The sequence below is a fragment of the Alexandromys fortis genome, unplaced genomic scaffold (assembly GCF_014885135.2).
Source record: "Alexandromys fortis isolate MF-2015 unplaced genomic scaffold, M_Fortis_MF-2015_v1.1 scaffold_10, whole genome shotgun sequence".
NCBI classification, from domain to species: domain Eukaryota; kingdom Metazoa; phylum Chordata; class Mammalia; order Rodentia; family Cricetidae; genus Alexandromys; species Alexandromys fortis.
The window spans coordinates 596,600-611,224 of NW_026067895.1; the positions used below are offsets into that span (position 1 = coordinate 596,600).

Sequence of the window (14,625 nt, forward strand, 5' to 3'; positions counted from 1 at the left end):
TGAAAAAGTCATGGCCTCTTATTAATAAGCTTTTTCTAGTGGAGGAGAATGAACATTAACTCTAATGACTTAAAATCTACTTTCCCAAAGTTTCACTTGACCCCAGTTTTGTCTCAAAATTTGCCTCTGCTTCAAGCATCTGAAAATAGTAAAACAGATTTCCAACTTCCTTTCTTCCAGGTTAAACATTCGTAGGTCACTCAATGGCTCTAAGGCCATTCATTCTTCATGGCATACTCAGTGTGGATAGAACACAGCGCTCCTGGTACATCTAGCAGATCAAGTCCAAGTAAAAATACCACTATATGTTTTGAAAGTTTCACTGAAATCTCACTTTAAGAATTTAATAACCCTACTTTTAGAATCCTACTAGAGAATTCTTACCAAGTTTACAGGCACATATGCAATTTAAATCTAACTGTAATCTCCAAATAAGGCTGTACTAGTGTTCCAAAATGATTTCGCAAAAAAAACCTAAATATTACAAAACATATAAGCAACACCAATACTTAGTAAAATGAAGAACTTCTCAAAGTTACACTTCAGATGGTGAACATGTACACACAGCCTATCAATTTTGGCTTGAAATATAGGATCAAAGACTACAAATCTAAACAGAGTTCTCAAAAGAAGAAACATAAATAGCCAATATTTTTAAGTGTTCAACATACTTGATCATTGAAGAAATGCAAATTAAAACTACTTTGAGGCTCCACTTCACCCTGGCAAAGTGACTAACAACAAGAAAACAATCCCTGGGGAGTGGTGGCACAGGCCTGTAATTCCAGTGAGGAGGCGGGCAGAAGCAGGCCCATCTCTGTGAGTTCAAGGCCACCTTGGTCTACAAAGAAGAGTTCCAAGACAACCTGGGGTGTTACACAGAGAAACCCTGTCTTAAGAAATAAACAAAAACTTAAAAAATGAAGAAAAAAAAACAGAAATTTTTGGCATGGATGTAGTAAAAGAATGTCCTTCCCTTCAGTAGAAGGTGAACTAGCAGCCACTGTGGAAATCACCATCAGGTTTCTCAAAAACTAAAAATACAACTACCATATGATGAAGCTATTGAGTGCTCGAGAGTGCACGCACATACGAGACTCTCTAACCCATGACAAAGACACCATCACACCCATGGTCGGGGCTACTCTAGTCACAATCTCAATGGAATCAGACTAGCTATTCATCACTGGATGAATAGATAATGAAATTATACTAAAGGAATTTTATTCAATTGTTATAAAATGAAATTGGTGGAACATGGATTGAACTTGAAAAATAAAAAAGTAACCGAGGCTCCGAAAAACATCTCATTTCTTTTGTCTCATATGTAGATCCTCTCTTGGTGCACTTATACAGTGTGTGTGTAGATAACAAGAAACAAAAGGGAGACCCATTAGAAGGTGAAGGAGGTTTTAATGAGTGGAGAATAGGTAGCAACACAGGCGATAGTAAAGTGGAAGGGAGAATAGGAAGGGAAGGCTTAAGAATGGAAGGGGTCAGAAAGATGGAGAAAAGAGATGAGAGAAGGGAGTTCAACCAAAACCGAGTATGTATGATAATACCAAGGAATCTACTTTGTAGAATAATCAAAAGACAACAATACAAAAAATAAGCATTTAGGAATACTTCGGAAAAGCTGCCCAAGTCTTTTCCACACTCATCGTTTTGCCTTGCCTTCTTCCCTTCTCATATGACACAGAATTATTATTATTATTATTATTATTATTATTATTATTATTATTATTATTATTATTTTCCAAGACAGAATTTCTCTGTGTAACTTTGGAGCCTATTCTGGAACTAGCTCTTGTAGACAGGCTAGCCTCGAACTCACAGAGATCCACCTGCCTCTGCCTCCTGAGAGACACCACCGCCTGACTCCAGAATTCTTTATTGGTATGCCCGAGCTCTACAGTTCACAGATGTCCAACAGTACTTTCTACAACATTTACAATGTTTGATTTGTACTAATAATATGTCATCCGCCAACCACAGATGAATAAGCACTGAGTACTTGAAATGTGGCTAGTAGAACTGAGAAAGTAATCCTTAATTTTTCTTAAACTTTACTTATAATTTAAAATGACACAAATACTTCTGCAATAGACCATGCTACTCTGTTTATACTCAAAGTACTTTGAAACTTATCTTCATTCAAAGATAGTAGGTTTTTCAAGCATACATTAATTGTGGAAACCTGAATATAAGGTTGCCAATGCTGCCTTTGGAGGGAAGCCCACATTTAATTAAACCTTCAGGATAAAAAGAAAAATACCTCCTGAGAGTCATCTTTTATTTCCTGAGGTCAAACAGATCATAATCCCATTATTTTGCTACCAATTGTCATTAAAACACATGGTCAGGTAAAGCAACAATATTACTAGTCAACCAAAAAAACACAGAAGAGAATTATGCTTTCGGGTAGCTTGGAGTTGTAATGGTAAAAAAAAAAAAAAAAAAACTATCCTAAATGATGTTTACTCTGCACATGCCTCAATGTAAAATTCATAAAAATGGACCAAACCTTCAAAGCATGCCCAGTGTGCACCTCTGCATAGAAGGCACTGTAATACATTACCAAGCCTGACCAATTGACTCCAACTGACTTGTGTGGTACAGGCTACGGACACAAATGTTTTCCCTAGATGGTCTTAGAGTTGTCTGGGTGCCTGCCTACCAGAGATTCGTGGGGGATTTCAGCAAAGCTCACCTACATCAATGTTACCATGTTACCACAAGCCACTGATTCCTTACAAAGTTAACAGGCAATATGAGTTAACGTGGAGTGATCGCGAACTGGTAACACTGCTACCAGTGTGTGTAACCACTGCATTTTGTTCATTCCCTCCCTAAGGCACAATAAGAAAGTGACTGATCACATTTTTCAACTTCCATTTCACAATTATTCTATACATTCAAAATGTGATTCAGAGAAACCCATACCTACACCTTAAATAAGTGACATGAATAATAAATTTCTATCACAAGCCTAGAAAGGTTGTTTTCCTATTACATTAGAAGAAACAAATATAGAGCTAAGACAAAAACATATGTATCATTTGAAATTTTAATTCTATGGGATTCATACGACCCCTATTGCATAACTATGTGTCACTGTCTACTTCTTAAATGCAATGTAGAAAGCCCAAATAAATCTAGAAAATTCTGAGGAAACAAACAATGAAACAAAGAAAATTCACAACATGGTACAACTCATTAGAAAACCTAATAAGTAAATGGGGTAAGGAGAGCTCCCAGCTGGAATTACTCTGTACCAGAAAGAATTCAAGGTGAAAGTTACGTTTTCCCTAAGTAAATGTGAGCTGAAAATTCAGTAAAGGACTAAAACTTTTCAATATAATTTAGCTTTAATGGTCTAAAATGTCTAATGAACATGTCTGTTAAATATTTTTAAAAACAATTATTTCATTTATCAAACCAGTATTTACTCAAAATAACAGACACATATGAAAAACTGCTCTGCTCCTTTGTAAGCCCAGACCCTAAGTAAGTCTTCATATCACTGTGAAATCCAGCCTACATGACGCCTCTACCAGCTCCCAGGCAGCTCTGCTTTTTTTAAATACCTTATGACCAGAACACCTAGCTATGAAGTTCGAGAAAGAGGAAAAAAAGCAAATGTCCATTCCCCTTAGCACTGAATGATTAGAAACAAGCTGTTCGGTTTATGGATGGCAAGGTTTAAAACAAGGACCATGAGTTTAAAAAATGGGACTTCAGTAGCCACCGTTGAGAAGGAACCATGGTCTGCAGGTTATTTCAGGCTGTGGTCTAGAAATGGTTTGCATAAGTGCAGAGAGAACAGATAAGTAAGTACGCAGATACAAATGGGACATCATTTCACAACCACAGTGCAGGACTATCCTGACAAGAGGGAGAAGAAAGATCGTGAGGGAGGTCAGCAAACACTGGAGCATAACAGTATCTTCTGGACATGACAGGGCCATGACACTTATGAACTCACAGCAGCAGAGTCTGTGAGCCCTTGACCCTACCTGAGGAACTATGGACAGATGACAGTTTCCGGGGAGAGAGAGAGTTTCTTTAAGGGTTTAGCCCCTAGTAGACCAACCACACTGCAGTGGACAGCCCCTTTACTCAGGAATATGTCTGGGCAGTACAAAGTAGATTTTGTTATTAAGCAACAAAGGAAATGAGGTTGGGGAATAGGGAAATGAGAGTGAATCTGAATTTGGGAGATGAGGTGAGGAGGTATGATCAAAATGTATTGAAGAAAATTCCCTAAGCACAAAACTATTGAAAATGGCTTGTGATACAAGCAATCAAAATGGGTCAACCTAGCAATATACGTAAGCAGATTTAAAAACAAAAAGATATCTTGAAACTCCATAAAAACCAATGACCTGAGCAAACACTGTAATTCTTTCATGATTTGGGAAAGGGAACTTGGATTTTTTTATCTCACTGTCTCAAGATACCTATGAAATACCAAAGAAAGAAAAGCATTTCCCACCCAGCAAATCTGCTACAAAATATTGCAGGGCAAGTACAATTTGCCATAATCTAGCCTTTAACCAAGAAGTATAAGAATCCTAGGACTGTAATTTTTTAACAAGCACACATAAATAGTTAAAGACCCTACGAGTTGTTAAGATAGACTAAATAGCCCATAACTTTTCATATCAACTGTATTCCTTTCTGTACTGTACAAACTTACCAAGTGTAAACTACTCAGTGAGCTACTGTTCAGGATGATTTAAACTACAGGGATATATGGTTTTTATAGCTAGAACTATGCATTATTTATCTATTAGGTTATCAATTAAAATGGGTAGTACTAAGTACTTGGTCAGAGAGAATATTTGTCATGTAAACACATATCATGGTTAGTAGTAATAATAGCCATTACTTTAATTTTATGTATAGCACTATATCTGGAAGTGATTGCTAGCTTTAGGTGGCTAGTAGTTTTAGCTTTCAGTGGCTGTGGAAAACTATACTTCTAAGTCTTATAGCTATGTGGGGACAAGTAACTAGGTCTAGGACATTGTCAAGGGGGCAATAAAAGTGAACTTCTTTCACATTCTGCCCATTAAAAAAAACACCCCCCCCCCATTCCTGTTTCTGTAGACAGGGCAGGACACAGTGGAGCTATAGAAAATGAACGTGAAGATAAAAAGTTTACAGTAAGTTCAAGTTAGCAAATAATTAGTACATTTCCTTTAAAAAAACAACTGTTTCCTGAGAAGAATAAGCTTTTTTCATGAATAAATCAGTTAGGTAAGTTGAGTTCTAAAATTTAAATATCCAAATATCTTGTTAGGTTTTTTACATCATCACCAATTCTTAATATTTTATAATCTGTTTTTAATTTATGTTCATTGCTTTGTCTGCATGTATGTATGTCTGTATGAGGGTATCAGAAGTCCTGGAACTGCACTTATAGACAGGTGTGACCTGCCATGTGAGTGCTGGGAATCAAAGCCGGATCCTTCAGAAGAGTAGCCAGTTTTCTTAACAACTGAGCCATCTCTCCAGCCCCATCAATTCTTATTAACAAGCCCTATTACAAAGGTAGCTCTGGAGCCTATCATAAAACGGAGAACTGTACCATCAACACCATAAAGGATGTAAAAGTGGCTGAGCCAAAATTTGGCCCAGAGTCTGGCTGAGCATACATCTGTCTCTTGTGGTGAAACCTGTTCCTTGTTATCAACACAACTTTCTGCAAAATGGAACTGTTTACTGAGAAGAGAGTTGAATTACAATGTTAGAGACCTATAACCTACTAGGAATCTGAAGTTCTTAAAGGTCTCAGAACACTTAGAACCATGAAGTACCTACTGTTTGATTATAAAGAATCCTTACAGGGAGGGATACATACATATATATTATATACACACACACAAAACCCAAAACATAACTGCTCTCCAATTTGGTTCAATATTTAGGTGTTTGATATTTAACACCTGAAATCTAACAAGTCAAAATAAATGGCAAAAATACTCTTTTCCTTCTGAAAAGTTAATCTTTGTAGAACTGACTGCTTGATGCTAGAGTGGTAAGTCCTAGAGAACCACATTGAACTATTTCTTTGAATCCTTCCTAAGTTTTTCTTCTTTTCCAAACATCTTAGAACCTAAACAGATTCCATTTCCCTGAAAGTACACTAGGAGAGGAGGAACTAAGTACTTCCTATACCAGATGCTATTTCAGTTTCAATACATACAATACACATTTTAAGGCAGAATTAATCTCATTCAATAGGAGGACAGGCTTACAGAGATAACGTTACCAATTTAAGTCAATGAAGAAGAGCTTTGATTTAATCCCACATTAGCAGAAATGTTGCCCCTATTATCAAGATGTAACAGAGAAACAGATTTCTATTTACATCAGAGTAGCCTTAAAAGGTGCAAGCTGCTGGGTGGGGGAGGTGGTGTGGGATGGGAGAGCATACACCAAGACAACATTTGCTGGCATTCCTCAGTGTGACTGAGGATCCAGAAAGACTAAGGGTCTATAGGCTCTATCCTGATATTGCTCAAGAAAAATAACCATATGCCCAGCTAGTTCAGACTCTTTGGGCATGGTTTTAATTTACAAAGAGAAGTAAAAAGAGAAACAATTCCATGCTTGCAAAACACAATGATTCAGGGGCTGGAGAGATGGCTCAGAGGTTAAGAGCATTGCCTGCTCTTCCAAAGGTCCTGAGTTCAATTCCCAGCAACCACATGGTGGCTCACAACCATCTGTAATGGGATCTGGTGCCCTCTTCTGGCCTGCAGTCATACACACAGAATATTGTATACATAATAAATAAATAAATATTTTAAAAAAAAAAAAAAACACAATGATTCAAAAGGATTTAGAAGCAGTTCCAGGCCTTCCCAAAAGAGAACTCACAGGCCTGTCTTTGCTGACAGCACCACAGGGAAGTACGTGTGCTAAATGCCCAAGGGTGGAGCCCCGTTAGCCCACAGATGAGGAAACTGAGGCTGAGAGAGGCAAAGTACTTGCTAAAGGCCACACAGTTTGGGTTGGATTAGACAAAGCCATGTGATTTGTAGTTGGGAAGTCAGGACTCAACCTACATATGGCGGCCAACAGCTGGCACTTCTTTATAGAACTGACAGCTTGGAGGCGGTTATTTGTAATTTCTTTCCTGAAAATGAGACAACATGAAAAAGAACTTCACAGGTATTACCATGATATATTTTATGAGGACAAAAATCTGAGACAAATCTGTCTAATAGCCAAAAGAGGGGTGAAAAAAAGGTTCAATCAGATGATGGTTCATGGTTACTGAACTCTGGTATTATGGGTCCTATGAAATTCTAAAATCTAAGTAATAGACAACTATTAATTTTTAACAGCAAGAGATAGTACTATCTTTGTCTAATATTTAGGACTTTAGTAGTAACTATGTATACTGGCTCCAGTTTTATATGCTGCAATGAAATATTAGAAAAGAATCTTTCTGTAATTTTAAGACTATACATCAACTTTTAAGTATATTTGAGCTAAAATTTGGTTTTTAAATAAAAAGGTTTTATAGTTAAAAATTAAAATTTAATAGTTGTAATTAATTAGTACATTTTTTGTAAGTTTGAAAAAAAAAACTATACACTATCAATTAACATACAGAACTAAATTAAAGGCAGACATTCTAGATATATAGAATTTACCTCCTGTTTCTGTCAGACTCCAAACACCTCCATCTACACTGTCTTGTAACTTATGCACAGTCTTCAGGGAACACCTTCCTTTTTCCCCCCCCAGATAGAATCATTTAATTTTTCACTAAAACCATTTAAAAATAAATTCAAATGGTACAGCTGCCTTTCTGGCAGCAACACTGTCACACAGAAAGCTGGTGTTAAAAGATCAGATTAAGAGCCTTCAGTCCTGGCACTAAGTGATACCCGTAGCCATGCAAGAGTGATTTTCCTGCCACTGAGGAGACAGGAAACAGAATCCTTCTTTCTCTAATAGCCTGCCTCTTCCCCACCCTCCAGATTAAGGTCCATCTGGCCCCAGAGAGGAAATGAGGTATCTGCTTACAGAATACCCTAAAATACAAGGTTGACTGTTTAACCTCACACACAAATGAGACCCTGAACAATGAGAACAAACACACTTGTGGCTTACACTTTAAGAGACATATTTCCATTGTACAAAATCAGAGTAAAAGAAAGATATACACAAAATTAGGATTTAGGAAACCATGATGTAGGATTATTATATATATCAAGAACTGCCAAACCTTAGAAAAACAAATAGTTTAATATTGAAAGAATGATGTCTACCCTTTCAGACAAATGCAGAAGAAAAGGATTGTTAATACCTCCCCCAAGGCTTTTCTCTATGGGGTACAACATCCTCAACCAATTAATTTCAGTCTTGCTTAGTGCTGCTACCATTGCACATTCTGCTCCTACTGGGCCTGCTCATACAAACAACATAACTCGTGGGAAAATAAATTAGTACCTCCAAGACCACCTTTCATTTCTGACCATAAACCACAGTCTGCAAAAATGCCACGTGGACAAACCTGTCCTAGTAATTGCATAGAGTGGTTTGTATCTGCTGAGATCCAAAAATTACCACCACCCCAAGGGATAGTTTTAACTTCTCCCCTCTACCTTTGAGCATCACACCTCAGCCTGGTTTTAGGGTCACATATTCTTCTCACTCTTTATCTCCACAAGCAGAACTTCTTAAAGTAAGAGACAATCAAATCTAGATGAGGCCTGGAACAGCCAAGCTCCCCAAAGAAATGAAAATATGAGCTAGAGATGGCTAAATGTTGAGAATACTTGCTTCTCTGGCAGAGGAACTAAGTTCTGTTTCCAGCACTCCCTTGTTGGCTTATAGCCATCTGTAACTCCATTTTTAGGAATCTACTGCTTCCTTTTGGCCTCTGCAGGCACCAGGTATATATGCAGCACACATGCACAGAGGCACACAAACATAAAGATAAATATTTTAAAAAAGAAAGAAATGCAAATATGCTCTTTGACACTTAGTTAAAACACATCTAATCCAGTCACAGGTAAATACTAGGTTAAAAATAGGTAAATGAGGATAATGATGTTTAGTGGTCATAGATAGAAGGGGAAAACAGCATGTGAAGTAGGAAGTAGCAAGGTTTGTGAACAGAGTGTGCCCTTCTTCAACAGAATAGTTATGCAAATCAGATCCTGGTTTGGACAAAATATGCCAGACAGAAATCCACATGTCTATAATGCATGTACAAACTCAAATGCTGGTTTGTGTCTAACCCCAGGACATGCATTTTTAGACAAATGTGTAAATAGCTATTTTGAATGGCAGTGACAGAACACAGTAACTAAAATGAGTGAGAGGAAAGTGCCTTCTCTATGCAAAAACAAAGTACCAAGCACTGTGGTCCCAAGACTTTAGAAATAGTTCATCCTTCTTACAGCTGATCATACCAGAGCAAATAAAAAATTTAATAATCCAAAAGCAAAACTCTCCCTTTCTAGTATTATCATTTAAACTTTCTACCTAACCAAAGCAAGAAATAAGCAAAGTTAAAAAAAAAAAGGGGGGGGATAGAAAGAAACCACCAAGAACTAGAAAGGTAGACCCTCCTTCACACCTGCATAAAGTTTTGACAGGATACACTTTCCTTGGTAGTAAGCAAAGCAAGTGAGCCACATGCCAGGCATTGGTCCACACAGGCTCCTATCAGCAAAGCCTAAAGTGACACAGAAATGAGTAGACTGAATTTATCTTGGATGTCTGTTCTAAATACATAGACAACATAAAAGGATTAATCATTAACTTAAAATAACTTTTAATAGGCAGAAGCCAAAATTCCCATTAGGTGAAGCTCTTGTTGAGTCTCAATGCTCAATGACAGATGTAGAGATCAAGTTCTTGTCTTGGTGGCAATATTACCACCTCTGCAATTAGATGGCATTACAGCAAACAGGCATAATCCTGAGCAATACTACTTTTAATAATGGCAACAAAATATTTTAGCAACTAAATTTTACTTAACAGATATATTCTATCATTAAATACATTTAAATTATGTTACACTGGACATTAATAAGGTTCAAAAGTTGGAATGAGAACACTACATCTTAATGTGAAATACGAACATCAAGAAAATGACAAGGAAAAAAAGAAAAAAAAAGAAAGAAAATGGCAAGGCCAGAACCATGTCTAAATCCCTTATCTGTAAAAATCAATAAAATGGCAACAACTTCTAACCATCAGATCAACTATCTTACCTCTTGGGACAGGAAAGGAATGACCTGTGCACAGATAGCATTTAGTCGTTTCACAATCTCCGCCTGCAAAAAAGAGAGAAACACAACAGGAAGAACAGTCAGCTGGTTATAGATTCCCCAAAATATTAACCGGATGGTATTAAAAGACTCTTGTCCTCTGGTTGATGGTGTCGATGGAAGAGGAAAACTACCTTCTTAGCAAGCCCATTAAAAGGATGCAGTGACAACAGAGCCACATTAGCAGCAGGATTTATTAAACAGCATTCATCTTAAAATTTAATCTTCAAGCACCAGAGTAATAAAAAATGAATTTAATCTCCATGACTAGAACCCAGTTTTCTAAAGCTTTCATCAGAAGGACCCTTGCCCAATCTAATGGTTCTTAAAACCCCTAGTCTTTATTTAATGCAGATGACACATTTTCCTCTACATATCACAACTGTTTCCATAACCAAATGATTAGACTTTCACAGTTGTTCTCTCTCTTCCCTACTCTCTCTTAAGTTCAAGCAAAACTTGAACTTAACGACTGAGAGCCTCAGCCTTCAGAGTGCTTGAATCTTAAGCACGTGCTGCCACACCTGCAGTCTTTGACTGTCAACACTTAGTGGGATTTAGTTCCCAATCTCCTGGGGGGAAGGGAGAGAATAGCAGTAATCAAATAAACTAATGTAATTATTAATGACTGGGTAGCAGGGTATTTTCAAACAGTAAAGGATTCCATATCTGTCAGCCAGGGTTTTTAGTGTGTAGTTTAGAACAAGCTACAGTCTTAGTACATTTGAAAGAACAATGAGTCTGAACTTATCTTCATTATCACTTTTCTATAGATATGCAAAAGTTTTAACAAAGTTAAGACTATAGAAACTATACTTTAAAAATACAGGGACAAAATATATTTGCCTTGTACACACAATTCTGCCTTGGAACTGTGGGGGTTTTAAAGCCATAAAGAAAAAACATGCTGTTACATGTTTTCTTTAAAAACCTGCTCAAACTTTACTGATGTTCACCTTAGTATGAATCTTCAGATGGCATTTAGACACTTTATGATAAGCAGACAGCTTTTAATATATGCACATATGTGCATACAAAATTGCTCATATTTTAATGACGGGGTGGTGAAAGGGGGAAGTTAAGAAATGTTAAAAGACAGAAAATGTAAAGCAATTACTATTCCTGAGACATTCTTAAAATAAATTTCATCCAGAAACAGTCATTTTTATGAAAGCATACAAATGTTCTTTTTCTTGCTAAGTCATTATAGAACAGCAACACTACTTATGCAATCGAGGCTTCCTTGTTTTTGCAGCAACCCTTTTAACTTTGTAGCTATGCAATTATTTAAATGCCAGCACCTTAAAAACTTCATCAGCTAACCCAAAACAAAAATTCACCATGAAGTCCCCAATGTAGGCTTTCCATTACAGCCTGTATTTAACGAGAAAGACAAAGCCCAGAACCACTAAACAGCAGTGACTAAGACTCCACTGTGCTGCCCTGATTTAATTTACTGCCCTGGCCCCACGGATCATTTAGCCATCCTTTAAGAATGCTTAAACCACCATGAAATGCTGCAATGGGAACCAGCAAACCCCTCTCCACCTGGATGCACATTCCACAGTGGTGATGGAGTTAAATTCTAAGGTAAGTTAAGAAAACAGAACAGCATTCAGGAGGCTGAATGCTCAGTGTCTCAAAGGCATTTGGTGGTTAGGCTTTTTGTAGGGAGAGGTGGGGGTAGGAATAAAAGATAATGAGACTTTAGGGCAGACCAAACTGATGATTCTTATGCTTAGAACCATCTGCCAAGCATATTTTCCTCATTATGTTGTTTACATAAATAAAATAGTCCCTTGCTAGAAGGGTTGAAAAAAAGTATGTGGGCATGTAGGAAAACTGAGTTCTTTAATTTGCCTACATAATAAAAACTACTTAGGAAACTCATTCATCTGGTCAAATAAAAAAAATAAGAGACATTTAGCACCTCAATAAGCTATTTTAGGTCCAAGCATCTATTTAAGGCAAAAACAAAAAACAAAACAATGCCAAAATAAAAAGAAAAAAGTCTTAATACTAAAAATTATGTATGTTAACACACACCAACAGAAAAACAAGGGTAAAATCTTCAAAGTTTTCTTTAAAGGTCTCCTTTTGTTTAAAAGACTTCTTAATTTCTTTACGCTGTCATGCCAATAGATTTTCATGGACAGGCTAATTGGCAGCAAGGGGGTGGGGTATGTCTGTGTGATTTCATACAATTAAGCAGGCCATTCCTCACTTTGAAAGCTAAAGTTGCCTCGGAAACACTGCTGCTTCCATGGTCATCTAATTTCACCTCTTTTGTCCCAGTGGACCAAGCTTTGGGGAGGCATCATTTATTTTCAGGCGTTTCCACTGGGCTTCAGCGATCAACCAGTAATACTGTGGACACACACTTCTAATGGCCTATGTTTTGAAACTGAGTCTAATCTAATGGCGTGGGGCCCAAACTCCTTTTCTAGCACAGCCATTAAAGGATGTAGGTTATTGCTGTTGTCACCATTGATATTTGTCATTGTAATGTAATTAGGGCCCTAAAATGATGCATTACAGCCCTTGGCACAGCTTCTATTAAAATCTTTTCTTCTGCTCACTGAACTGCGACCTGCTTTCTGATGAATAACAGACAGACAGCTTTAGGGTAAGAAGCAGATTCATCAAAGAAGTATTTTTCAGCTTTGGGGAAAGAGGGAAAAAGACAACTTAGCAGGAAAAGCCACAATACACATTTGAATTGCATCTGACCACTTGAAATTCTGATTGCATCTGATGAATCTGGCTTAGACAATATATTTCCAGTCTTTGAATCACATGGTTAATCAGGGCTCTAATCTGCTATCCATCAGACTATGCCAGTTCTTTGGCTTCCAATCAAATTTATAGGTGATGTGGGTCATGCATCCCTGAGCAATGCATTCACAGATAACCCATTGAAAAAGGCAAAGATGCTGAAATACTCGTTGTTAGAATTACTCAGTTGTTATAGCATTTGATGCTTTACAGGGTATTGCATAACTACTGCCTTTAATACCCATGATATGCCTAATCAGCATTAATAGTCCTAATAAAAGGACAATTGTTCATGTCAAAAAATGACCAAAAAGAACCCTCATACTGACAAGTAAACATCTGACGCTTCTATTACATTTTCCCTATTCATAAAGATAGACATTTAAGAAAAGCACTTGATGGTGCTGGTGAAATGGCTCACCCCTTAAAACTGCTGAATACGAGTTCCATTCCCACACCCACATCTGGAAGGTGACATGGGCCTTTTAACTCCAGTTCAAAAGGATCAGATACCCCTTTTATATACACTGGCACTTGCACACATATATGCATACATATATAGGGCCCAATATAAATAAAATTTCCTTCAAATTTTTAATAAAAAAGTTGAACATATTTTCCTACACTCAATTCACCACGATTCTATTTCTTTTTATTTTCTACCTTTGTGTCTATTCCAATAAATAGATTCAATAAAAATGACAATCTTCCTTACTCAAAAAACAAACAAACAAACAAACAAACAAACAAAAAAAGCCATTTGGCTTTGACAAAATACCTTAGAGAAAAAGTGACAAGAAAAAAGACATTCTACTAAAAAAAAAAAAAAAAAAACCAACCCTGACTTTGCATGCACTCATCACCTGGTACTGTGCGCCGTCATTCTAACTCTAGAGCAGAGATGAAGAATGGGACAGAAGTGTCACCAGTCATAATGATGGGGACAGGAAATTTCAAGTCACTCACTTTAACTCTTATACACAGGCAAGTTAAAAAATTTATTAAGTATCTTATAGTATGGAAAAGATTGTTTTTGCAAATAAGGCCTTTATAAATTTAACTTATCTATCTACCTATTTATTTATTCATTTATTTAGGATTTTTGGGACAGGGTCTCATTACTTATCCCTGGCTATCATGGAATTCACTACATAGACCAGGCTGAATAAGACTGTTTTTAAAGGATACCCCACTTCCTCCAACAAGAGGAACTGTCTGTGGATGCTCAATGCATATTATACTGAACAATATGAAAGTGTCAATTACACTTTATTTTTTAACTTCTCCATGCTTCTCTCTCATTGAGTTACACTGAAACAACGTCTCTATTGACAGTATCACTAAAGCAATGTCATCCTGGTTGTGTTTTAAACTCACTTTCAAGCCATGTTACTGTACGGTGAAGTGTGCTATCAAGAGCCAATGCACAACTTGGCTAATTGGACACTTTCAAGTAACCCATTTGTCCTAACAAGATTCATAGTACTATTGGTGGTGCTCATGCAGCGATATGCAGGACAATGCATTTCAGAGATAACAGTGCCTT

The 14,625-nt window shown here is 37.0% G+C and overlaps 1 protein-coding gene across 13 annotated transcripts in view; it reads right to left on the reverse strand.

Moving 5' to 3' along the window:
• Tle4 (TLE family member 4, transcriptional corepressor) overlaps positions 1-14,625 on the reverse strand; it is a 135,806-nt gene that overhangs the window by 92,436 nt on the left and 28,745 nt on the right. For 9 of the 13 annotated variants that reach the window (XM_050158715.1, XM_050158684.1, XM_050158711.1 and 6 more), the window contains exon 5: positions 10,248-10,310. The exons of the other annotated variants lie outside the window; for them this stretch is intronic. In XM_050158715.1, coding sequence (XP_050014672.1) covers positions 10,248-10,310 — 63 coding nt within the window. The remainder of the gene's footprint in view (positions 1-10,247; positions 10,311-14,625) is intronic. 13 annotated transcript variants of the gene reach the window in all.